Here is a 24,348-nt window from a genome sequence, read left to right on the forward strand (position 1 = left end):
AAAGGTTAAAAATGTTTTGATGTCATAGATGTTGCACATGGTTGAGCCTGCAATCAGTTGTATATAATGTCAGTATAACCAGACATCTAAAAATAATTAACCCACAAATTCAAATTTTAAATATTTTTTATTCATCCTTTTTCAGGATTTTAGTGCATTAATAATATATGGTTAAGAGGATAAAATGGGGGGGGGGGGGGGCAGAGAAGACAATAGGCAAGCAGCATACTGATATTGGGAATCCAATAAATTATGCCTAGCTTTTTGCAGGGAGTGGCAGCCTGCTGCCTTGTTCTTAGGGAAATTGTGGCCATCAATGGTATTGGTTGGTGTATTAGGTAGAATGTATTTTGTTAATAAAGTGTCTCAAACAAGATTTTTTTTAATTTAAATTATTAAATATACTCTAAGTTTATGTATTCTTTTTGCATTCAAATTTTGATTTTTTATTTTTATTTTTAGGAATTCGGGTTCTCTAATTTTCGAATATAAAGATTTAAGTTCATGAATTTCTTTTATTAAATATTGTTGGTGTGATATTTTGAAATAAAAATAAATTATTTACCTGGTATTCATGTCGCAAAAAATTGAACAGAAAATTTCTAATGGTATTAACAATTAGAGTTGTATTTTTAGATTTTAAAAAGTAGGGGGACTGAATTCTTAAAAATAAATAAAATAAAGAGATTGAATTCCAAATATTGTTGGGGATAAACTCGGTTAAGCCACGAACAAAGTGAATAAAATAAGATCATGCAAATTTTACGTGAAAAAATTCCTCAAAAGAGGATAAAAAACATGGGAAAAAGAGATTTCACTATAATAAAGGAGAGTACAAGAGATGGAGAGAATTAAAAGAAAAACCCCTTAAAACAAATAACAAAACTATCTCAATCTAAATAATTTTTGATGTGTAAAATTTAGAGTAACTAAGGTCTATTTATAAGCTAAAATTCGTAGCATATATAATTACAACAACTCTAGGTTAATCAGAGTTTAAATGGAGAACTAAAAATAGAGTTTAATTGGGAGAAGAAAAAAACCAAAATAAACTTTGATCAAAATAAGAGACATTCTCTCACGAATACAAAAAATGTACAAAAACTTAGAACATGTTTTAACCTTTTTTAGATAGAATTTTAACATGTATTAGATTAATAGCAATATGGTTAACATTATCTTTATGTTTTTATCTTTATATTAACATTTTTTATTAAATATAATATTTAATAATTTTATTAGTGATGTATAATGTATTGTATAGGGAGAAAATGTCTAAACATTTGTTTTAAAAAATAATAATATTTTCTATTTAAAAAATGTGGTTAAAACATTTGATAAATTTTTTATTTAGAAAATAATAATATTTTCTATTTGGATTCGATTAAGAAAATCGACTTCCCTATTTTGAGGAGATTGGATTGGATCAGGTAACTTGTTAACATATCCTAAATATTTGAAGGCTTATGCTGGTCATATTGAAGATATTATCCATGCTAATTATCTTGCTATGTTGATGGAAAAATTGATTGCAATTGATCTTTATCTTAACAAGTCTTAAGCTCTTATATATTCAAAAGTTTGTGTAAGTAAAAGGGTGAGGAGAATTTTAGCACTTATCCTATTATTTAGTAGATTTTGTAAGTAATCAAGTGAGTCACTTAGTTTTAGGGGAAAACTTCGAGGAGAATAATCTAAATCTTAGGTGCAAAATTGAGATTGCTAATCTGGTAAGTGTTAGTTCTTGTAATCACCTATTGTACAAGGTGTAAAGATAATGAATTATCACTATGAACAAAGCCCTGCAAATGTAGAGAAACTGAACTGTGTAAATATATCTTTGTGTTCATTTTTGTTTTTCGCCATATGTGCAGGGGGAGCTTTAGTCATTTTGTTTTGTCAAAGTGCCAATGGGGAGATTTTTAGGGAAGTTGTTGCTACTCATTCCATGTACCTTTATAACAAATTTGGCCTATTTAAGTATGACATATTGACAAAATAGTAGCATAGGTCGATTAAAGATTTTAGTCTCCCAATCGAATTCCTTGAAATGGTTCGATAAGCATGGAAATCTTATTATCTCTGTATGGTTACAGTGCTATTTTTTTAAAGATAATTATCTCCGACTTATCAGTTGCTTTAGAGGAGAATATTTTGCTGCTCTCTGAGCCTGAAAATAGGGGACATTCTCCCTTAGGAAATCAAGTTTTGAGAGTTGATTTTCTACCGAAAGTGGGTGCATCTTGTCTTCGATCAACTTTTTTTATTTCTTTCTACTTTTGAGTGTTTGCTTAGTTGACTATGGAGTTTGTAACACTTAGTCGGATCACTGTTGAGTGGGTATTGTGTGGTGTGGGATAATTAATTCTTTACCGGGGCTGCACATGCTTGGGAAGGAGTTGTGAGTTTTAGTGGGTAGGGAAATAAGTGTACTCTTATAGTGTAATATCGTTGTGTTTAAATTACGTAAACAAAGATCAGTTGTATCGCTTCTTTTCTATTTTTATTTCTCTTACTTTGTCTGTTTTTGTTGGAACCGTCGTTACAATAAATGCTTAGTAAAATAGTTTTATCATATATACAAACTAATTATTTTTCAAAGTTGCTTAACAATTTTTTTATTTATAAGTATGATGAATCATTTTGTTGAATAGAACCTTCTTGAATCGTTTCGCTTTACCAAAGATAAGAAATAAATTAAGTTAAATAAACTTCTTCAATTGTATTAAATATACATAAGAACACATTCCTCGTTAAAAACATAGAGAATTTATCCCTCCTATTTAAAGAAAATATGAAATAATCAATAAATTTCCATGTTGCTTATCCCATCTTTCTCCTAATTCTCTAATGTGAGCAGTCACTTAATTCTTCCTGCTCATATAGGTTTTACTTCTTGATTGATACAATATGAAATAATATAAGTTAGAATAAGGCAATGAGCAAAGGGATCTTTTTCTTATGCCACCATCTGCTCCTGCTCTATGTACATTTGCTCCATCCATGGTGGAAGTGTTTCTCGAACACCTTTACCGAGACTGTATCGCTGTTGTTGATGCAATCGAGCTTCCGTAGGTGCAGCATCCTTCACAATGGAATGAACCCAAGATACATCTGGCTCATCAGCATCGGTTGGCATCATGTTCGTTGTTTCTGTAGTGGTGGGATTGTTGTTTCGAAACCCGAAAGAAACAGACTTTCTAAGCTTGTTCAGCTCATCTCCTTGAATACCCCAATCCAGTTTCCCATCAGGGGAGCTCCAATCAGAAATATTTGAAGACATCATAGTTTTTGAGTTAGCAGATGTAGTAAGTCCAGCACGACCGATCATTGCTCCACGGTCTATAAAACTCTGGCTCCGTTTTGCAAATCCCGAAGACCTGGAATTCATTACTGCTGCAGCTACAGCAGCAGATGAGTCAAAACCAAAGGCTGAGGGCTTCCTCACTGGAGATGATGAAAGGTTCGTTGGGTAGCTTGCACGGAGTTGGTTCATGTTTTGGCGAGATTGTGATTGAGTTTGTGTTACGGATTCTATTGACAGTCCCTTCAACGGAGATAGCAGAGATGGATCGAGAGATCCAAAAGCATCATCGAGTTTGGTAGGCTTTAAATCTTCAAGCCTATTGTATTCCTTAGTCCAACAAGATGGAGAGGAGAGACTCGATATCTCATCCATCAATTGTTGCTGCTGCAATTGGCTAGCATGATTCTCGAGCGCAAGTAGTTGCATTTCCAAATCAAAATCTCTGGCATTAAAAGCCGTCTTCAAGCGGCTACCCGGTAGCTGCAACGTAGGTGGGGTGAGGTTAACTTGCTTGTGCCACAAGCCCCCAGACTTTGGAGAGGAAGCAACAGCCAAAGGAGACATGGGCGGCGTTGAAGTGGTAGGCAATGGCAAGGCAGATGAACCAAGTGCTAGAGGGCTCAAATTAGCCATATCCGCTGCATTGATAACAGCAGACCTCGGTGAAGGCATAGCTGATCCAGTGGAAGTATTCACGGGACGCAATTCTTCGAGTTTATGAGCAAAGAAACAGACTTTACGTGCGCAGGCAATTTCATCTTTGCAAAGCCTTGTTCGATACTGAGAAGGATGCAACCAAGATTCGAAAATACCATGTGCATAATCACAAGCATCACCCTTAGGACATGCACCCTTCCGAAACTCCAGGCACGGCACACAGCTATAAGGGTACTTCCTTGGGTCCCTCCTCCTCGCATTCTCACCGGGATGAACAAAAGGACACTCGGTCCAATCATGGGAGTATGCCCTTGAGCAAGGCTTCACCTTAAAGGTATACATCCTGAAATCATCAGTTCCATAGATACCATTGTTGATATCAGGCAACGATACATCAATAGGATACTCTTTCTTCTCAGACCCTTCTTTAAACAACTGAGGCAACACCGTCTTTTCTGATTCAGCCTTCTCGTTAAGAACACAGCCACTAACACCTTTCAGCAACAACTCGATCACCTTTCTTTTGGAACTACTCAAGGATTTTAAAGCCGGCACAACCAGATCGATGGGCTTGCTCCCATTAGCATCAACACGATTAGCATCAGCAGATGCATCAAGCAACAACTTGACAATCTCAACCGAAGAATCCGAACCACCAGCAACAGCACAATGCAAAGCAGTAACTCCATCGGTACCACAAGCGTCATTCACATCGATCTTGCCGCTTCCAATGATGTATTTCAAAACATCCACGCTACCGAACATGGCAGCAATTATCAAAGGCGTCCTTTCTTCAAATCCCATCTTTCTAGACCAAATTCTTCTACCATACCACAAACTTGCTTCGCCAAGATCCAAACCTTTCTCTTCTACTTCATTTTTAAAGGCCACTAGATCATTAGAAGCAGCCAATTCAAGCAAAAGCGAACATTTACATAGAGCACCAATTTTATGCTCTTGTAGCTCACCTTCCATGGTGAAATTTGAAGGAACAAGTTCAGATTTTGAACCACAGCACATTCCCCAACAAACCTGCATACTTATTACAACAACAAGAGTTCAGTGTCTCATTCCATAAGCAAAAATCAAGAACAAAACACTCGTGCTTAGACCAAAAGACTGAAAGCAAAACAACCCCAACTCCAAAATTCCAAATACCATAAAAATTCAATCATACAATTCCCTTTACTGTAAAATTCACTACTTTTGACTAAAAAAAAACCCAACAAGCTAAAACTCATGAATTCATAAAAAGGATTATATCAAAACATACATAAAATCAGAACCAAAGCCAAAGTCGAAGTCTTTTTTTTTTACCTAAAAGCAGTCTTTGAGATGGATTCGATATGAAGAAAAGCTTTGAGGGAGAAAAGAAGAGCAAAGTAGAGAGGCTTTTAAAGAATGGGTTAGTGTTGATTTTTGAGGAAGAAGAGAGGAAAGTGTGAGTTATCTTCCCTTCTCTTTCTGTTATGGTCAAACTCCAAGACCAAAAAAAAAGCTCAAATTTTCAAAGGGAAAGGGCTAAAGGGGTCCCCTTTGTATTGCTTTTTTGCTTATTTACAAATAAAAAATGGAATGAAATTGAGGATGACACAAAAAAATGAGAGATTCCAAGTTGTAAGCCACCCTTTTACGCGTTTCACTTCCATTTAGGTGGGTGACAGACAGACAAGATATGCCCCTGCACTGACTCAGCCTTCCACTTTCCACTGTTTCAACGTTCATTTCCTTTTCTCTCTCCCATGAAAACAATAGGTATAAAATACATTATTAAAATTAAAGGGTAAATTCAACTAATAGTGATCTAACTATTAATATTTTTTTTTGTCATTTAACTATTCAATTTTATCTTTTTCAATCATTAGTTGTTAATGGTGGTAGTTTTTAGAATTAGCTTCATAGCAACTTTAACACTTCAAATTTATAAATTATATCAATTTAGTTTTTATTCTAAAAAAATTAACCCTCAACATTATACATTGTGTAATTTGGTCTCTCTCTCTTTTTTTGCAATATTTTTTTGTGACATTGAGGGTTCATTTTAAAAGAATGAGAAAAGATGAAAATTATAATCTTAGATTTTTAGGTGTTTTTATTTTTTTATATATTTTCAATCAAATTTAGTTGATAAATTTATTTATTTATTTAGTGTTTTAAGTGAAAGGGTCACAAAGAAAAACAAAACTACAAAAAGGACCAAATTACACAATGTGTAAACATTGAGGATTAAAGTTGCTATTATGTCAATTTTAAAAGTTGACATCATTACTCCGTTGATAACCAAAACAGAGAAAATTAAATAGTTAGATGATCCTTCTGTAACTTTTCATGATTGAGTGACAAAAATAAACTTAAAAAGGTCAAAAATTGGATTATATAACAAATCTTTACAAAATGTGAGCACAATTAGAGTTAGTCTTGCAGACACATATAATAAAGATTCAGACCATAAAGAGACTAAGGTTAATAAAATTTCATATAGTTGTCATAGTATTTAAGTATAGATGAAAAGTCTACATATAAGCAAACAAAAATATTTTAAAAATATATTTTAAAAATTGTATTAAAATAGTTACAATTAAAATAATAACAAAATTAACAATAAAATAAATGTTCTACCATATCTAAACAATATTAAAAGCGAAAGTGGAATAATAGTAAAGCAGTACCCAAAACACCACCAAAAATAACTTGTAAAATGTAATCAACCAACCAAAATATCTACATATCAACTAATTAACATATCTGATTTTATAACAAGCTATAAATTGTAAGTTAAATGAGAATCAACAGTTAGATAATTGAATTGATAAAATGTTATAAAATTATAACAATAAAACGAAAATAATAATTACTTGTTGAAAATCCTTTAGTTTGCACATCTAGTCATCAAAGCAAACAACGGCTTGAACCGTTTTTTTGTTTAAGTGAATTCCTCAAAGGTGTGATAACTTTCTTCCCCATGCTAAAAGTTGACTCAAAAGCTACAGTCGATATCGGAATTGTCAAAAGATCACGAGCCAATAATAATAGCTCATGATATCGAATTGAACTTTTGCTCTAATAATCCAATACATCTGTTTGGCTATTCAACTCAAGCTATGGTTCTTCCAAGTAAATGTCCAACTGTGACTTTTCACTCTCAGTACTGAATTCACTTAAATATCGTTTATAATCATCACTCTTATTATAATCTCTTCCCAAATCAGCCCTATTAACATTGAATTGATGCAAACTAGAATCTATAGGATCATTATCCGAAATATTGGAACTCCTGGACAAAGAGGAAGCTGTGAATTTGGAGTTCTTAACATGCTCATCAAATAAGAGTTTAAAATTACTAAGAATGGTTTGCAAAAAGTCCGAAGCATGAGTATCATAAATTGTAGTAAATCAATATTTCACATAATTTAACTTGTAACGAGGGTCTAAAATTGTAGCACATGACAATATCAAAGAATACTTAGCCTAATATTTATTAAATTTCTCTTGCATTTGCTTAACTATTAGAGTTAAAAAAGAATGAGGTCATTTAACTACATCAAGCAAGACCATGTGAACCTTCCAAACCCCTCTAAAATAAAGAGCAATCGTTAGATAATTAGAATCAGAAAAAAACACAAGTAACATCATAAAAGACTTTCAAAAATTTGCAAAGAATAGTTATATTCTCCATTCCTCGTCTGAAAATACAATTATTTGATAATCTTATCTCATTGGCCCCAGTAACCTAGCACATCTTTATAGTAAGGAGCATATTCAAGCATCAAAATTTAACACGCACATCGTAAAACAACTCTTTGATCAAATTTAATGACTCACTTGAATTTCATAATAAACAAGAGTAATATCACAATTAATATAAGTAAAGAAAAAACAACAACAAAGTGATAGAATTGAACCGAAAAGTGATACATTGAAGTTGGAGTAAGTACTCATATTTATATACATGAAAAATAACTAAAAATAGGAGCATGGTTCACTAACTTAGCCATGATAAGTAGTTGAAGCAATCTTTTTGGTAGGGTTTTTTTTTTTTGGGGTAATCTTTCTGTAGTTGGTATACCCAGTTTTGAGACATGGGTTTCACATATAATTTTTCATTGATGGTCTTTGGTATACCCTGGCAATAATTGTACTTAAAAAAAATGATAAATATACAGGCCTAAAATAAAGTCTACATTAAAGAATAAGAAATGGGTTTGCATACAAAATTCGGACCCTAAACCTCAGAAATTACCAAAAACAAAAACAGCCTTTTATTTATTTAAAAAAAATCATAAAAGAAGTGAAAATTTTAATCCTGTTAATTAAAAATGAACAAAATATTTGAATATTAAAAAAAAAAACTTTAGACAACATTAAAAAAAATGCTATTTAAAGATTTTGGTCTAAATATCAGAGGAACCTTTTGATCGTAGCAAGTAGTCCAATTGAACAACTCTATTTTAAGTTAGGGAAAAAAATCTAGATATCATATGAAAACTGATGAACATGATGTGAATTAATAATAAGCACATAAAAAGTAAATCCATCGGCCACCAGAACAGCCATTAGGAGTGAAGAGCAGCTAAGTATCAAACCAGATTCCGAACATTCGGAAACTGGAAGACTGCATTCTCTGCTTCTCGACACGATAATGTAAGTAAAAATTTTAAAAAAGGACAGTTTTAATCTACACCAATCCTATGCATTTTATGCCACTGCATCTCATTCATGAACCTAAAGTACCAAAGTAGTTTGGTTTTGCAATTTAAGGAAGGATTTTTTCAGTAAAAAAAAGAAAAAGAGAATTTGCATTCATTGTAGCTGCTGCTTTAAAACATCATCTGTGAATAAAAACCGATCAGGTTAGTCGTCCTTCCCTCCATCGGCTGGCTACTGTCTCGCCTTTTTTGTGCATAATGGACACTTGTAGAACTTAATCAATTCGGCCTTGGCTGGTGTTATCTTCACGCACTTTCCATGGTACCACCGTTCACAGTTGTCACAACCGATCCAAAACTCATCAGAATTGTATCCTCCACCACAAATCCCGCAAAAGGTATCGCCCTGCTCTTCTTCATCCTCCTCATAATTTTCATCAACTAACTTAGGATTGCTTCTTGGCTGTCCATCAATTGATCTCTGAGAGGCAAAAGGTAAAATTATAAATACAAAAACAAGTGAAAGAGCAATGATGTTATGATGCTCACATTTAACAGTTTCAATTGCATTCATTATTCTCGTGAATGGAGGGGACATCGCAAATTTACCTTCGTGCTGTTTCGCGATTTGCTTCCACTTTCTACTGTGGGCTTGTCTTTTATGGGCTTCCTTCCAGTTACAACTTCAAAGACAGTTGGAAGATCGTTTATCATGCTAAATAAGCGCTTCCTGTTGAGTAAAAGGCACAAACTCTCTGTCACAAAGAACTTCCTGAATACATAAATATATATATATATAAATAGAGAGAGAGAGAGAGAGAGAGAGAGAGCAGAAGGTTGACATCACAGGAACCAACAACCTGATAGCTGGGCTGGGTCCATTTTGATTTGTGATCTTACCTACATGACACCTTTTCTAAAAGGAAAAATGAATAAAATATCAATGCAAAGGCACATCAACTTCACCTACAAGGGTTGGGTGTAGTAGTAAGGCACATTGCACTCCAAAGGAAAAAACTCATGTTTAAACCCAGGAGACGCCATTGCCGGGAGGAGCATCCATGAACCCTGAAAGGATTAGTCTTCATGGACCGTAAAACGGACATGAAGAACACCTTGGTCATACCAAAAGAAAAAAAAAAAGGGCACACCAACTTCTAGTCTACAACCAGAAACACATGCCCGAGAAGGTAACCTTCTAGGTAAAAACATGCATGCTTGTTAAAATATGCATGCATGTCAAGGTTGTCTAGCACAAGTAGAACAAAGGAGTTACCAATTTAAGGCCTAAATGGTGAAAGTGGAAATTCTCAAGTACATAGCTAGCTTCAAAGATCCAAAGTGCTGGCTCAACCTGACCTCTATCTACTTTAGCGCATATGTATATATATTATCATTTAGTACAATATATAAAGCATCTATGATAGAAAGAGTTCTTACAAGTCTCTTTGATCAACATCCTATTTTGCCAGACCTAATGTTATATTGATGAAACAGCAAAATACAATTTTACCCAAATAAACAACAAATTGACCTAATACAAACTAGGATGAGCTGATTTGAGATATTAATGAAAATTTATGAGGGAAAGGTTGGGAGGGGGATTCGCAATACAATTTTTGGGGCAACATAACAACCTTTAGTTTGTAAGCTAGTGGCTTTCATTAAGCTGTTGTCTTGGATTCTAAAATTGAGACAAAAAAAGAGGGCAGAGAAGGAGAAAGAATGCTAAAAGAGGTCTTTGATGAGTTCAGGTTGCAGTTAAGGAAACGATTTCTCTTATGAACAAAAAAAAGAATCCCTTTTTTTCTTTTATCATTGGAGCACTATATTAGGTATCCAAGAACAAGAGTAATGCCTACAATCAGGAACTTAATTGACAAAACCAGCTCGGGAAAAAATCAAGAAAGGCAGAAAAACATACTCACATCTTACCCAAGTATAAGCTTAGAAAGCCTATCCTGCCACAAACTCCAAGAAAGGTTAAATGAATGTTCAAATGACATCAATATTAGGTGCAAAGCATCTTAGTTCAATTAAATTAAGAGTTATGGCAATTATTTAAACAGGGGATCATTCTCAGATTATTTTGGAAGGACCTTCAAAGTAGCCTCCCAAGATTGAGAATAAAAGCATTAAATAAGGAGATGTTGGTCTCCACCTAAAGGGTTACTAAGATAGAGGACAGAAGGTATTAAACCTCTAGATTCCCATCTAACTATCCATAAACAGAGTGGATGACGCTAGATAAACGAGATAAAGTCTTTAGCACTGCATTGGTGGTGGATTTTGAAAATCTAGGTTAGTATCTCGGTGGCTAGACAGAGAATCCACTGAGATTGCATGCAATGCATCGGAAGCCAAAACCCACAATGTGAAAAAAGGATTCCTAGTCTGATATAAATATCACTTTGTAGTGCACTCAAAGTGCAATTAGGAGTTCTATTGGTGCTGACAATTAAATGCTTGCGGTGAAGTTCCTTAAATGGCCATAAACCTCTCAGCTCCAAGCACTTGGCCATCCACTCACTGATCCCCACCCAATGAAATTCCTTCTAGATTGTTTCACTCTCGCTTCAATTTCAAATCAACATTGCACACTCCCTCAATCCTAACAGCATACTGTAACCACCCTGTATCTTCAACAAGCTAAAGTTCAGTGAAAATAAACCACCTAAAGACTATTCATGGCTTCATGTGACTATAGAGTATCACGGTTTCACACACTCAAAATATCACACAAACAGCATGGAAACAACTGCCAGCAGTTTAAAAACTAAAATATAAAATGTCCGCAAAGCAGGTAAGAGGACAAAAGAAAGCATATGTAACATATGCCACATCATTCTAGCAGTCTCACATTCATTGGTCTAGCTCAATACAAAACCAGAAGAAAATATAACAAAACTATGACCTTGATAGAATAAATTCTACTCAATAAGGGACATTACTTCTAAGAGTGGCCAATATAGATAAAAGTATTCCAACATCACCAGAATTCTGATGCTTATTTTTCCCAATTTCAGCCCAACACAGCTTCATGTTATGTCAAATCATAGGCATTCATATACCACTATGACTAAGATAAATAATTGTTTAGCACCAACTAGCAACAGAAGAAAACTCAGATCATAAACACAATATCAGTGCAAATGAAATATTTCAATTCTAGTAGGGAAAAGGTAGATGCCAGAACAATGTACCTTTCATTGCGATTAAGCCGAGCTCCAAAGTAGAAAGACACGGAAAGCAACCAACAATCACTATGCACAGCAACCAGTGAAAGCCAGTCTTTCCGGTTCATCCCATCTCTAGCAAAATTGATACCCAAGGCTGGCTCAGGGAGCTCAGGTGGAACTTCCTCTGCTGGTAAAGCTACCTCCCAAGCCTCATTTGGGTGTCCATACAGACACAAATTCTCCTTATCTAAGCAGCAACAAATCAAAATACTTCAAGAACAAAATTATATCCACATTCAAAACCACAAATACTACAACCTACAATGAAACACAACTTGGACATTGCTCAACCAAATTTAGCATCTAAAAGAAAAAAGGTAGGGGAAAATGAAACAGAAACCAAAAATGTATTGCTTACTGCATATGAATAAATTTTCTATCCCTTCTCAAGACTCAGACCAAAATTCTAACAGTCAAAAAGACAAAAAGAAAACAATTCCGCATCTAAATCAAACAACTGGCATAAAAATGACCTAAAACAAGAAGATAAAAGTAACTTCGATAAAAATTTCCTCTATAATTTCCAATCAACTTCCTACACTTTAACAAAAAAAAAACTCATTTTAAATTTTACCTAAAAAGAAACTCACGATAAAGATTGAAATCCAATGACCGACGGAGGTCAGAAACTTGAAACAATCGCGGAAAATCGCATGCAGAGGCAAAAGGAACTCCGCGATTCAAAATTGAATCAGATCGATTCTATCAACCTCAGTTCACTCCCACAGGCAAACCAGAATTCTTATCTCTATATTCCTCAAATAAAAACAAACAAAAACGAAAAAGAAAAGAAGAAGCTTACCTGGATCGCATTGCGAGTAGAAATCATCTACATCTGAATCAAAACCAAACGAAAGCATAACAAAAAAATTAATAAAAAAATTTAAATGGATGAATGAAGTTAGGGTTTACAGAAAGAGAAAGTCACCGTAAGTGAGAGCACGAACAAGACCGGAGCGTCGAGCGCTATAGTCTTTGAAGATCTCTTCCACAGTGCGAGGACTAGAAAAAGCCATACTTTTTTTTCTTTTTCTCCAAAATAAAGATTGTATTATAATTTATAATATTTTTTTATGTGCGTAAATAAAAAGAAAAAAAAAATGAAAAAGAGAAGACTGTCTTATTTTTGGAAACGGATCGGTCGGTTATTCCCAGAAACGGATTTTCTTTTTCTTTTTTATTTTTATTTTTATTTTTATTTTTATTTTATTACATGAAAAATAAAAGAGTAATTTTGAAGCTGAGTGTACGGAACTCAGAAAAGACACGAGATGAGAGAAAAAAAGATGAAAAAGGGCAATAAGATTTGTCGGATTTGGTTTTTTTAGGCTTAGCGGATTTTTTAATGGTAATTAATTGGGCCTTGTTTGGTTTAGGCCCAAAATAAAATAAAATAGGGCCTATGAAAAAATATTTTGGGTAAACTATAGTATTAGTCACCCAACTGTTAGTAAATTTCTTTTTTGGTCATCCAACTATAAAAAGTTACAAAAATGATCACTCGACTATTAGTGAATTTCTTTTTGGGTCACCCAACTATCTTAGATTTTTTAGTATTTTCATTTGTACGTTAGTTAGTTGATGACCAAAAAGACAAAATTTAATTAGTTGGGTGACCAAAAAATAAATTTATAAATAGTTGGGTGACTACTAATGTGGTTTACCCAAATATTTTCTAGAGAGATTTTTTTTTGTTAATATACTAAAAAACCCCTTAAACTACTACACTTTGTTTAAACAAGCCCTTGTACTATTTTTCTTTTATAGTTAAATAAGTTGCCATACCAACCTATGATTTTTAGTCATGAAAGCCCTTGATTTTAATATTAAATTAAAAATATTTTTTAAAATTTTTAAACTAAATTGTATTTAATGCTAATGAGAATACTTTATTAAATAAAAAATAAAATAATGTTTTTTAAAGTAAAATAAAAATAAGACAAGTAACCAATTTCAAAATTAGAGAAATTTAATCATTATCAATTTCGAAAGTGAGCAACTAAAGACAAGTAATCAAAACGTTAATGTTTTCAATCAATTGTACATGATTTTGATTGGTATAATAATAAATTTAACCCTCAAAATTTACATATTTCTTCAATTTAGTTCTAATTTAACAAGTTTATCCCGTAACATTTGTGTAAATGTTGATCTATTCCAAGCTATGATGGTAATGGAATGGGACAAGAGCAAATATTGCTAAACCCATCATTATTCCATTGCTGACAAAGTTTTGCTCCATCACCCGCCTCGCTCATTATAGGTGTATAATCTTGAAAAACATTATCACTTTCTTGAATGTTGCATGCATGCATCCCTACCCTACCCAGTTCCATCCCAATTTAATTTTTGCTACTTATCTTTAATATTTTTAATTTTTTAAAAATCAATTAAATATTTAAACATAATTCTTTAAAAAAAACATAAAACATATAGATTTTTGTATAATATGTTATTACATTTTTATCCTTTTAATAGTTAAATATATACAAAAATAAAATAGTAATTTTGTAAAGTGAAGTAAGGCGGGGTGAAGTAAGAAATTACCAAAATTGCTTCATACGGGCCAAACTTATTGTTTCAAAAAAAAAATCCACTTCATTTAGGACGGATTAATTCAAAATCTATTGAACAATTCGAATTTTACCATGTAGTAGATTTTATTTCAACACGTGGAAAGTTGTTAACAAAAAAAAAAACAGCACCTATGGATCTGTGGATGCATGTGTAAGTTTTCAGTTCTTTTTCAGATGGACATGTGAAACTGCCTCCCCATGTCTTTGTGGACAAAGAAATTCGGACACAATTTTGTTTTGGTCAAATTATGCCACAAGTCATTGTACTTTTGAAGATTTAGAATTTAGTCTCTATACTTTAATTCTCAATAATTTAGAGTGGGTTTGGATGGGCGATTGGGGTGTGTTTAGTTTGCTTTTTGTCTCATGCTACAGTGTTGCTACAGTATCTAATCTCACCGCCACCGTTGTTTTTACGCTAACCGCAAGTAAACGCACCGCCTATCCAAACTCACCCTTAGTCCTTTTACTTTTCAGATTTTAGTTCTAAAAATCTAACAGTTAAATTTTTTTATTAAATTTAGGTTAATTACAATTTTTTTATTTCAAAATGTCACATCAATTTGAAATCTAATAAGTAAAAGGATTAAATTTCTAAAAATTAAAGTATATGAACTAAATTCTAAAGTGCAGGTACTTGTGACATATTTTGACCTTTTTTTGTTTTTGTCAGCCAATGATTGCAAATTCAAAGTCTCTTCACATTTGTCCCTGGCTTAACCAAAAAGGATCGTATTGCAAATTAGTGGTTCAAATTTGACCAACAAAAATAAAGTAGACAAGTTTGATTAATATTTTGTCTTTTTCTTAAAAAAAAGTTTTAAAATTAAATTAGTGGACCAACTGATCAGATTATTAATTCGTAGTGTTTGATTAAATAAATTACTAAAAAATGTAAAAATAAAATATCCGTTCAATTGATTTTTTTAACTTGGTTCAATCGAGCTGCATCAATTCGTGAGTTAATTAATTTAATACTTCTCTCCGAATCAATACTCGACCGAATCAATACTACATATTTAGTTTATTGGTTACGGGTGTTCATTCACAACCTAGATCGTGAATTCAAGTCTAAGGGTGAGTTTGGATGGGCGGTACGTTTACTTGCGGTCAGTGTAAAAACAACGGTGGCGGTGAGATTAGATACTGTAGCGACACTATAGCGTGAGACAAAAAGTAAACTAAACACACCGCACCGCACCTAATCGCCCATCCAAACCCACCCTAACATTACTTGCTTGTATGGTCATGGTTGCTCATTCACAACCAACATCGTGAGTTCAAGACGAGAATTGCTTGCTTATGGTAATGACCCCATAAACTCTTTTTTTTAGGTGGGCCAAAATTAATTTACAATTTAGGAGATGTTAAAATTCATTATATTAACTTACAAACTTTATACTTTATAGAAGAATGGATTAAAATTTCACCGGGGCAAAATTAAATTATAAATTTTGGGATCAAAATTCAATTTTACTAGACCTGTCAATTAAGTAGGTTGGGTCAATTTGGATATGGTCGATTCGAATTTCAAACATTTTGAGTTGTTTTGAATTAAATCATTTTCAAGTTTAAGTTAATTTTGAGTGTTAAACCGTGATAGTTTTCTTCTTTTTTTTTAGTATATTTTAATTGTTTATCTTAATTTTGCTTGCAAATAAAGAGATAGTACAAAATTTTCCATTAAATGTTTATTGTATTTGCAATTTAATATAGATGTTATAAGATATATCTTGAAATTTCATGTTTTATGAAAATATAAAAATGATAATTACAATTTGTAAATTATAAATTACAATAATTTAAGTTCTATGTAATTTTATTAAATTATTTAAAAAAATACTTTATTCGAACTACTTGTTCATATCATTTTAGTTTCAAGCTAGTTGATTGGATTAGGTTTAAATTATTGGTCAAATTCTCTAAATTTTACTTTGTATTGTCATACAATTTATAAATTTTGGAGGGACTAAACTAACATTTCACCATTTTGAGAGCCAAAACCCTTATCCCTCGGTCGTCCTACCTACTTTTTTAGAAAGTAAATATAAAAAGTTGAGAAATGATTGTATGAAACAGTGATTATTAAATTATTAAATTATTCATTATTATGATTATGAATTTTCATTTACCTATGTCTAAACGGAGTCAAAAATATATTCTATTTATCTAGTTAGCTAGAAATGTATTTTTTTTTCTATTGAAATTTCCCAATAATAATACTTTTTATTAGAATTAGGGGCAGGTTTCATGTCAATGTCAAAATACTTCATTTGTTGCAACACTCCTTTAAATAATAAATAAGAAATAAGTAAACAATAAATAAGAAATAAGGGGTTCTCTTGAACTAAGAAGGGGAAGGAAGAAAGCGAGTACCTTGACCAACTCCAGGTCCAATAGAAGCAAGCCTGACAGCCAACCCGACAGCAACAGAAATCAGTGGATTCATGATAAGTTCCTCACACCAAAATAAAGAAATGGTTAATGATTCAATCATCCAATGAATTTTGACTTAATTATATTATTACGTCGCTAAGATTCAACCTGCCGAAGTAACTAAGAACTCCGAACGGAAGTGAGAACATTATTGAATCGTCAGAACTATTTCGACATCTTTTTTTAGGTCCTATCCGCTAGATTTTTTTTGAATCCGCACATATTTTGTTCTTCCCTTTCTTTTTTCCATTTTCAATGAGAGAATGACAAATTTAATTTTTTCTTCCTAATTTTCAGCTTTTTCCTCCTGAAAAAAAAAATCAAATCCAACTAAAAACACTAAAAATTAAGAGAAAAAAATTAGATTTGTCATTCTCCCATTGGAAAGGGATAAGGATGACGTTTTCATACAACCATTTCTATAAAAAGTTATAGGAACATAAATAGTTTTTTTTTCTTTTTGCCAAATAACGATTTCATTACACCACTCTATAATCTGAATCCTTTTCTAGAGATGCCAATGAGGCGGGACGATTTTTTACCTGCCCCAATGTCAACCCAACATAATGTAATTTAAATTCAGCTTCGATTTAATTCTGATTTTATTTTAATTTTATCTGGACCTCAAATATGAATAATATATTTAAACTTGAACTCAATTTGATCCCACCCAGCATTTCACCCGTTTCTATTATTTCATCTTTTTCCTTTGTCAAAATTATTCATTGATGATAAAAAGAAGAAGCAGTATTATGTAATATGCATTCAATTATACTCCTTTAATGAATATTTTATTTTCTAAATTTAGAAAAATACTAGTAAAAAATTATGGGAAAATTGTCAAACTACACAAATGGTTAAAAATGAATAACGATCGATGCACTTTTATATATTTTTAGAAATTTTTAAATCATGAGTACAAACTTTAAAGGAGTCAAATATAGGAATCAAACGTGCATTTAATCCAAAGAAAATAAAAAGTAGTTCTCTCAAAATAAAAGTATAGGGATTAGTTGTGCAATTGGACTTGAAATTTTCATAAAAAATGACGATATAACATGCTACATCAACTTGTTATATCATTAATTGCAATTAATATTTTATTAATTAAAATGTAACAAATTGATAATGTTAGCTAACATTTTAAAAATTGGTGACCAAACCGTAATTTAAACCGTATATAACTATATAAGTGACTAAATCTATAGTTAGCATGCATGATAACATACTTAATGGTAACCGCACCCAATATCGCAAAATTATTAGTAAGTTTATATTTTGGTCACTCGATTTTAAAAATTTACAAAATGATCATTGAAATATTCAAAAGTTTTCATTGAAGTCACTGGGTTATTTGAAAGTTTTTATTGAAGTCATTAGGGTGTTAAGTTTTTATTAAAAAGGTTCAACTAGTGAGCTCCAAGCGACGATTCAACAATCGGTACAATGGAACAGTATCCACCGACGAGTACAAGAATATACCTTAGCTCAAAGTCGATCTGATTGTCAATGTTTAAAGATCAAAGAAGAAAATTGTTTAGATTTTGATTCGCAGATTCGTGACGTTCAAAATTATTTCACGAAAAAAATGAATTGTGGAAGAGAAAGAAAAAAGAACTTTCAAATGGTGCAAGCAGTACGAATGAAGTAGGCTATACAATATTAATTTTAACAGCTTAATTACTTAAACGAAAACTTTTAAATAGTTCAGGACTATTTTGTAATTTTCTTTTGAAGTTGAGCTTGCTAAATGACGCGGGAAATGAGATCATGGGAAAGCTGAATAGGGAGAGAGACAGTAGATTCCTACTCTGACAGTAATAATTAGAAGCAACAGTGTCATAAAGAACCAAAGCTTGTCTCTTCTAATTGGCTGATTCCATCCAAATCCATTTGAAGTTTCCGACCGATCACTTTCACTATGTTATTCTACCATGTCTTTTACACCACCACTTTCTCTTATAGCGCGTGCAATCCACTCTCACTTCATTTCCCTTTAATAGAATACACCCACATATTATTAAATGCTTTAATATTAAAAGTACAAAATTAATAATTGGTTGAAAAAAATTGGTAGTAGACTTCTTTGATAAGTATTTAAACCGAATTCGACATAGGTTTATCTGAATATTACTCTTAACTCGAATAAAATAAATTATAAAAATATTAAATATATTTATAATTATACAAGGATATAACTGTCATAACTCATAAGAGTTTGTCGTTTCAATGTCATAATGATTTATTTGGCCCTTCAACTTTACAAAAATAATAATTTTAACCCGCCATGTAATTTTTCGCATTTTTTAGCCTTTGAATTTATATTGTTTGTCAAATCACCCAAAATGGATGGAAAAATTAACGTCTATTAAATTTATTAAATTGGTAGCCCACATGTACGTTAACAGTTAATTAATTTTTTAAAATTTTAAAATACGTGTTTTTTTAATAATTATATATTTTAAAAAATTTAAAATTTTAACTTTTACAAAAAATTAATTAATTGTTGACATGGTATAAATGAGGCAATTCATGTGTATACCATATTAGCAAAGTTAACATACATTAACTTTTCTATCCATTTTAGGATGAACTGACAAACAATGCAAGTTTAATGGATAAAAGATGTGAAGAATTAAATGGAGGGCTAAAATGAATTTATTTATTTATAAATTTGAAGGGTCAAATAAGCCATTATGTCAAAAAATTGTTCATTAAGTATTACAAATGAAACATAATCTTAGGTAAAAATAAGTCGTCGGTAAAATTTGAAATTCAATCATTGTTAAATTTTGTCAACTTGGACATATTTATTAACATGGAAAGTGCTTAAAATTTTTCGATTAACATATGATATATTAAGTTGGCAAAATTTTAAGAATATGTCAAGTTGAAATACGTGACAAGATACATGTTATTAGAAAAAAATTACGAAATACATTATGTAAATGGTTGCTAAGCTATGGTTAAGTTTTTATTTTTTCTACATTAACTATTAAATGTTATAATAGTTACGAGGTTCTAATATTTTCTTCACTCATTCATTAACTATCATTAATTTGTGTCCATTTATGTTGTTTATCTAATAAATTAATAGCCTCGACCATTGAATTAAAAATTTAAATATAAAAATAACTTTCTAAATATAAAGTTAAAATATGTTGTTAGTTTCTATATTTTGATAAAAATTTGAGATTTAATCTTTATACTTAAAAAGTTAAAAATTAAGTCCTCTAACTATTTTGATTTAAAAAATTTAGTCCAATCATTAAAATTTTTAAATTTGACATGTTGATTATGTTGCCCTCATGTGACATGTCACATTATTGATGAAAACTAAACATGTTAATAAATTTTAGTTGAGACTACCGACGATAAAATGACTGGACTAGGATTTTTTATATTGAAAAAGTAAGTTTTAAAGTAATGGACTAAAATCAAATTCTATAGAAGTATAGGGACTAATATAATAAATAAATCATAAATTACATTAAAAAAAACGACAATTTATAACCCAAAATTTAATTGTGATAAATCCAAAGAAAGAAAACCTTGGAACACTCCCAAATTAGACACTCACTCGCTTAATGCTGGCGCGTGAATCAACGTCACTTTCATTTTTCATTTCCCTCTCGTCGACATCCTCGAATCACCACCACTCTGATCATAAAATCTTTTAACCAAATAGGAAGAAGAAAGGTTTTATATCGGTTTTAGCGTAAACAGTACGAGTTCCGATGGCCGAGTTGACTCAGGCCGAGGTGTACTCACCTCGGTCGTTACAAGTATGGAGAGCGCTTTTGAACTGGTTGGCTTTTTTCTATCAGATCTTTGCTCAAATCATCAGAGCCGTCGGTCAATATCCTTTGCTTTCTTCTTCTTCGTCGTCGTCGATCACTTCGACTTCAACGCACCGTTTTAAGCCCTTGCCTGTTGCTGACTCTACTCGAACCGAGTCTCGCGCTACGGTCGAGATCGCTGCCGTTTTGGACTCACCTGATGAAGACCGCATCGAAAAACTCAGGGTATGATTTTTCTTCTTCAAAATTTCCCCAAAATAGGGGTTTTCAATTATGTAAGATAAATAGTTAGCTTTGTTGAACTTAATTTCTTTGAAGTTGTTACGTATTTTCATAAGGAAATGAAAACATTGTTATTGACTTAGACTTATAGTTCTACTTAGTTTAATTTAAACATGAATAATAAATAGGGAATTTAAGCAATTTAAATTTTTGGGTTATTAGTATTACTTTGAGAGATGCAGGAATTAATGAAACTGAAATAAACACTGGAATTAACTTGAGCCAATTCAATTGGGTTGAAAATTTGAAGTTTCAACAATATTATCCGAACTCGAGGTGAGTGCCAGTTACAGCTATGCATTTAATATATATATATGCTCATTTGAATATGTTTACATAAATGTCGAACTTAGATACTTAAGAAAATAAAGAGTCTGATTATATGGTAGATCAACTAATTTGGGAATTGAATCAAATGCACGGATAGTTAATATAAAAATATGTTAGGTGTAGGTCTACAATTTTATTAATGGTTAAGTTCTGTTAAGAAGTAAGGATGTCAAACAGGTGAAAGTGAAAATTAAAAATAAATACAGCGTATCATAGATATTATTGTTGTTTGTGTGGTGTATTATTATTGTCGATGTTCTAACTAGGTCTGGTTCATGCTCCTGCAGGTAGTTCTTGACTTGGATGAAACTCTAGTATGTGCATACGAGACATCTAGTCTGCCTCCTTCCCTTCGTAATCAAGCAATGGATGCTGGATTAAAGTGGTTTGAGCTGGAATGTGTATCTTCGGACAAGGTTTGTTATGAATAATTATTTGATTCTCTATTTTAAATGATGGTTGTTGTCATTTGGATGCTTTGATCTTTGAAGGAATGTGAAGGAAAGCCTAAGATCAATTATGTTACGGTGTTTGAGCGCCCAGGGTTGCAAGATTTCCTAAATCAACTAAGTGAATTTGCTGAGCTTGTACTATTTACTGCTGGCCTTGAAGGTTTGCTGATATCAACACATTGTTTCATTTTCAACTTACTACCCAATTTTCTTCTTATGTTTCTCCCCGCCACTATCTCATGACTTTTAATGGCTGCCCACAGGCTATGCTAGACCACTTGTTGACAGAATTGATGCTGAAAACCGGTTTAGTCTTCGACTCTATAGGCCTTCTACAGTTAGCACGTAAGTATGCTTCCTATGTGTTCTCCTTTTATAATCTTCCAGCCTACTCTCTCTGTGATTTCTAGATGGAAAATGACGGAACCTTTTCATCTTTTGTGTTACACATTTCTTGCCTTCTGTATTATACTGAAGTTGGTTCTTTCTATTTCACTGCCTATTATCTGCGTGCTCTTCTACTAATCCATGAATAAGGGCCAGAATCTGTCTTTATTTTAGACTGTCTTGAACCCAAAGCTGGTTCTTAGTTTACATGCATAAATTCCCTTTTTTTCCATTTTATCTTGTTGTAAGATGAAATAAAATTTATAGGCAATTTAGATCTCCAAAATGGAAATGGAAATTCCTTTTGAGTTCTATATAGAATTCCATGAGTTCATTTTTTGGAGCTGATGTTAGTGACTTGATCTTTTCAGTTTTGCTTGATAAAATTTAGGAGATCATTATTATGTCGTTTCATTTTCTATCTGAAATATGAAGGGTGTTTTTAGGCAGCATATTTGAGCTTAGATGCCAACATGCTTTTTGCCAAGCTTAGATGCCTTAGAGCAAATTTGAGCTTCCTTAATGTTTGATGCGTAAGCAATCAACTTCTTGGTGATTACATGTCAAGTTTGATCGAAGACTTTGTTGTTTCATCTGGTAAATTTTACTTCTGACATAAACAGGGAGTACCGGGAGCATGTGAAAGACCTCACCTGCATATCTAAGGATTTATGCCGAACTGTTATTGTCGACAACAATCCTTTCAGTTTCCTGTTGCAACCGGTAAATGGGATTCCATGCATTCCGTTTTCTGCTGGGCAGCCACATGATACACAGGTACCATCACAATTTGCATTAAAATAAATCTGTTATCCTTATATGATATCAGTTTGTCTTAGATGTTTGTTTACTTACTTCTAAATCTGGTTTATGTTGAAAAGCTTCTCGGTGTCCTCCTTCCACTTCTCAAGCACCTTTCTCAGGAAAAAGATGTGAGGCCAGTTCTTTATGATAGGTTCCGCATGCCTGAATGGTTTCAGAAACAGGGTATCCCCTCTTCTTCTTGGTCACTGTAGGAAAAATATAGCAGGCAATGCCTTGGGTTCTTCTGGGTACTTTTCGTGCAAGCCTCTTATCTTCCAAAGGCAGCATCTTATCATAGGATTCATTATCTTTGTGTATAACATTTTAATTCTAGAGGTGTCTATGAATGCCATCAGAGACCTGCGAAAGGATGAATGTGATGATATCACTTATTTGATTAGGTAAACCTTTTATTGTATTTAGATGAAGATCTGCCAAAAAATTCTTGATTCTTAGTGTAACTTTGTTTATAAGCTTTGCGATTCTGTTGGATGTTTATGCGTCTTTGGGAATTTTGTAAATGTGCTCTCAATCAATGATTATTTGCTGTTTACACATTATTTACCATGTTGATTTCTATACTACTTTCTACAATATGCCATGGTTGTGAGGCTGTTAGTGCCTGATTGCATTCTTAGATTTTGATCTCTTATTGTTTCCTACCTATTACAGTTTGTAGATGCTTGTTTTTGGTTGCTACCACTTCTATCAATAGTAGTTCTAGAAAATATCATTCTCTGCAGGATTATCTCTTGGGAACAGCTTTCCGTACTAAAAAAGTTGCGGAAGTAATCTTGGGAACAACTAACCTTGGAATAATATTATGTTGAGAACGCATTGGAGCTAACCTTGGAAGGTTGACAGGATTCCTAGATTGCTCCAAAATTGGGATCTCCCAAGCTGGAAAGCTCAAAAGATTAGAATAAAGGAATACACTTCTTTAACTTTTCTCTTAAATACAAATGTTCTGTTTCCTAGTTAAAGAAAATGGTAAACTACATTAGTAGTCACCCCAGCTATAGTTTTTCTTTTTTTTTGGCTACACAACTATGAAAAGTTACAAAATGATCACCCACTATTCAATTTTGTCTTTTTTGGTTATCCAATTATCTTGGATTTTTGGATGTTTTCATTTTTATGTTAGCCAGTAGGTGACAAAAAAGACAATTGAATAGTTGAGTGACCAAAAAGGAAATTTACTAATAATTGAGTGACCATTTTGTAATTTTTCATAATTGGATGACCAAAAATGAAAAAAAAATTGAGTAAAGTATTTGAACATACAAGTATCACATTGTTTACCAGAAATAATACAGAGTTATTACTAAATTTCGTAATTGTACTTTCTTAGAAACACATTCACTAATTTCTCTCAGTATCACTACATTAGCATGTTCACTCCCACTTTCCTCTATAATTATTCGTTAATAAC

At 32.4% G+C, this 24,348-nt stretch overlaps 3 protein-coding genes across 4 annotated transcripts; 1 reads left to right on the forward strand and 2 right to left on the reverse strand.

The window, feature by feature from the left end:
• Positions 1 to 2,697: 2,697 nt before the first annotated feature.
• On the reverse strand, positions 2,698 to 5,705 carry LOC107919997 (zinc finger CCCH domain-containing protein 29). 2 transcript variants are annotated; one of them, XM_016849468.2, is made up of 2 exons: positions 5,282 to 5,705; positions 2,698 to 5,003 (listed from the first exon to the last, which is right to left on the reverse strand). In XM_016849468.2, the coding sequence occupies exon 2, from the start codon at positions 5,000 to 5,002 to the stop codon at positions 2,960 to 2,962; it is 2,043 nt and encodes a 680-aa protein (XP_016704957.1). In that variant the 5' UTR covers position 5,003; positions 5,282 to 5,705; the 3' UTR covers positions 2,698 to 2,959. The 2 variants fall into 2 exon arrangements, with proteins under 2 accessions (XP_016704957.1, XP_016704958.1); XM_016849469.2 differs by having other exon boundaries at positions 2,698 to 4,996; positions 5,282 to 5,693.
• Positions 5,706 to 8,443: 2,738 nt separating this feature from the next.
• Positions 8,444 to 13,166, reverse strand: LOC107920459 (PHD finger protein ALFIN-LIKE 2). Its single transcript, XM_016850190.2, has 5 exons — positions 12,778 to 13,166; positions 12,652 to 12,684; positions 11,814 to 12,036; positions 9,220 to 9,340; positions 8,444 to 9,091 (listed from the first exon to the last, which is right to left on the reverse strand). The coding sequence occupies exons 1-5, from the start codon at positions 12,863 to 12,865 to the stop codon at positions 8,843 to 8,845; spliced, it is 714 nt and encodes a 237-aa protein (XP_016705679.1). The 5' UTR covers positions 12,866 to 13,166; the 3' UTR covers positions 8,444 to 8,842.
• A 7,254-nt stretch (positions 13,167 to 20,420) lies between these two features.
• LOC107918365 (CTD nuclear envelope phosphatase 1) lies at positions 20,421 to 23,476 on the forward strand. The gene is made up of 6 exons (XM_016847905.2): positions 20,421 to 20,886; positions 21,561 to 21,689; positions 21,765 to 21,885; positions 21,989 to 22,070; positions 22,736 to 22,889; positions 22,994 to 23,476. Exons 1-6 carry the CDS (start codon positions 20,599 to 20,601, stop codon positions 23,126 to 23,128), a joined length of 909 nt encoding a protein of 302 aa, XP_016703394.1. The 5' UTR covers positions 20,421 to 20,598; the 3' UTR covers positions 23,129 to 23,476.
• The last annotated feature ends 872 nt before the right edge of the window (positions 23,477 to 24,348 follow it).

The sequence above is a fragment of the Gossypium hirsutum genome, chromosome D13, assembly GCF_007990345.1.
Source record: "Gossypium hirsutum isolate 1008001.06 chromosome D13, Gossypium_hirsutum_v2.1, whole genome shotgun sequence".
Lineage (NCBI taxonomy): Eukaryota > Viridiplantae > Streptophyta > Magnoliopsida > Malvales > Malvaceae > Gossypium > Gossypium hirsutum.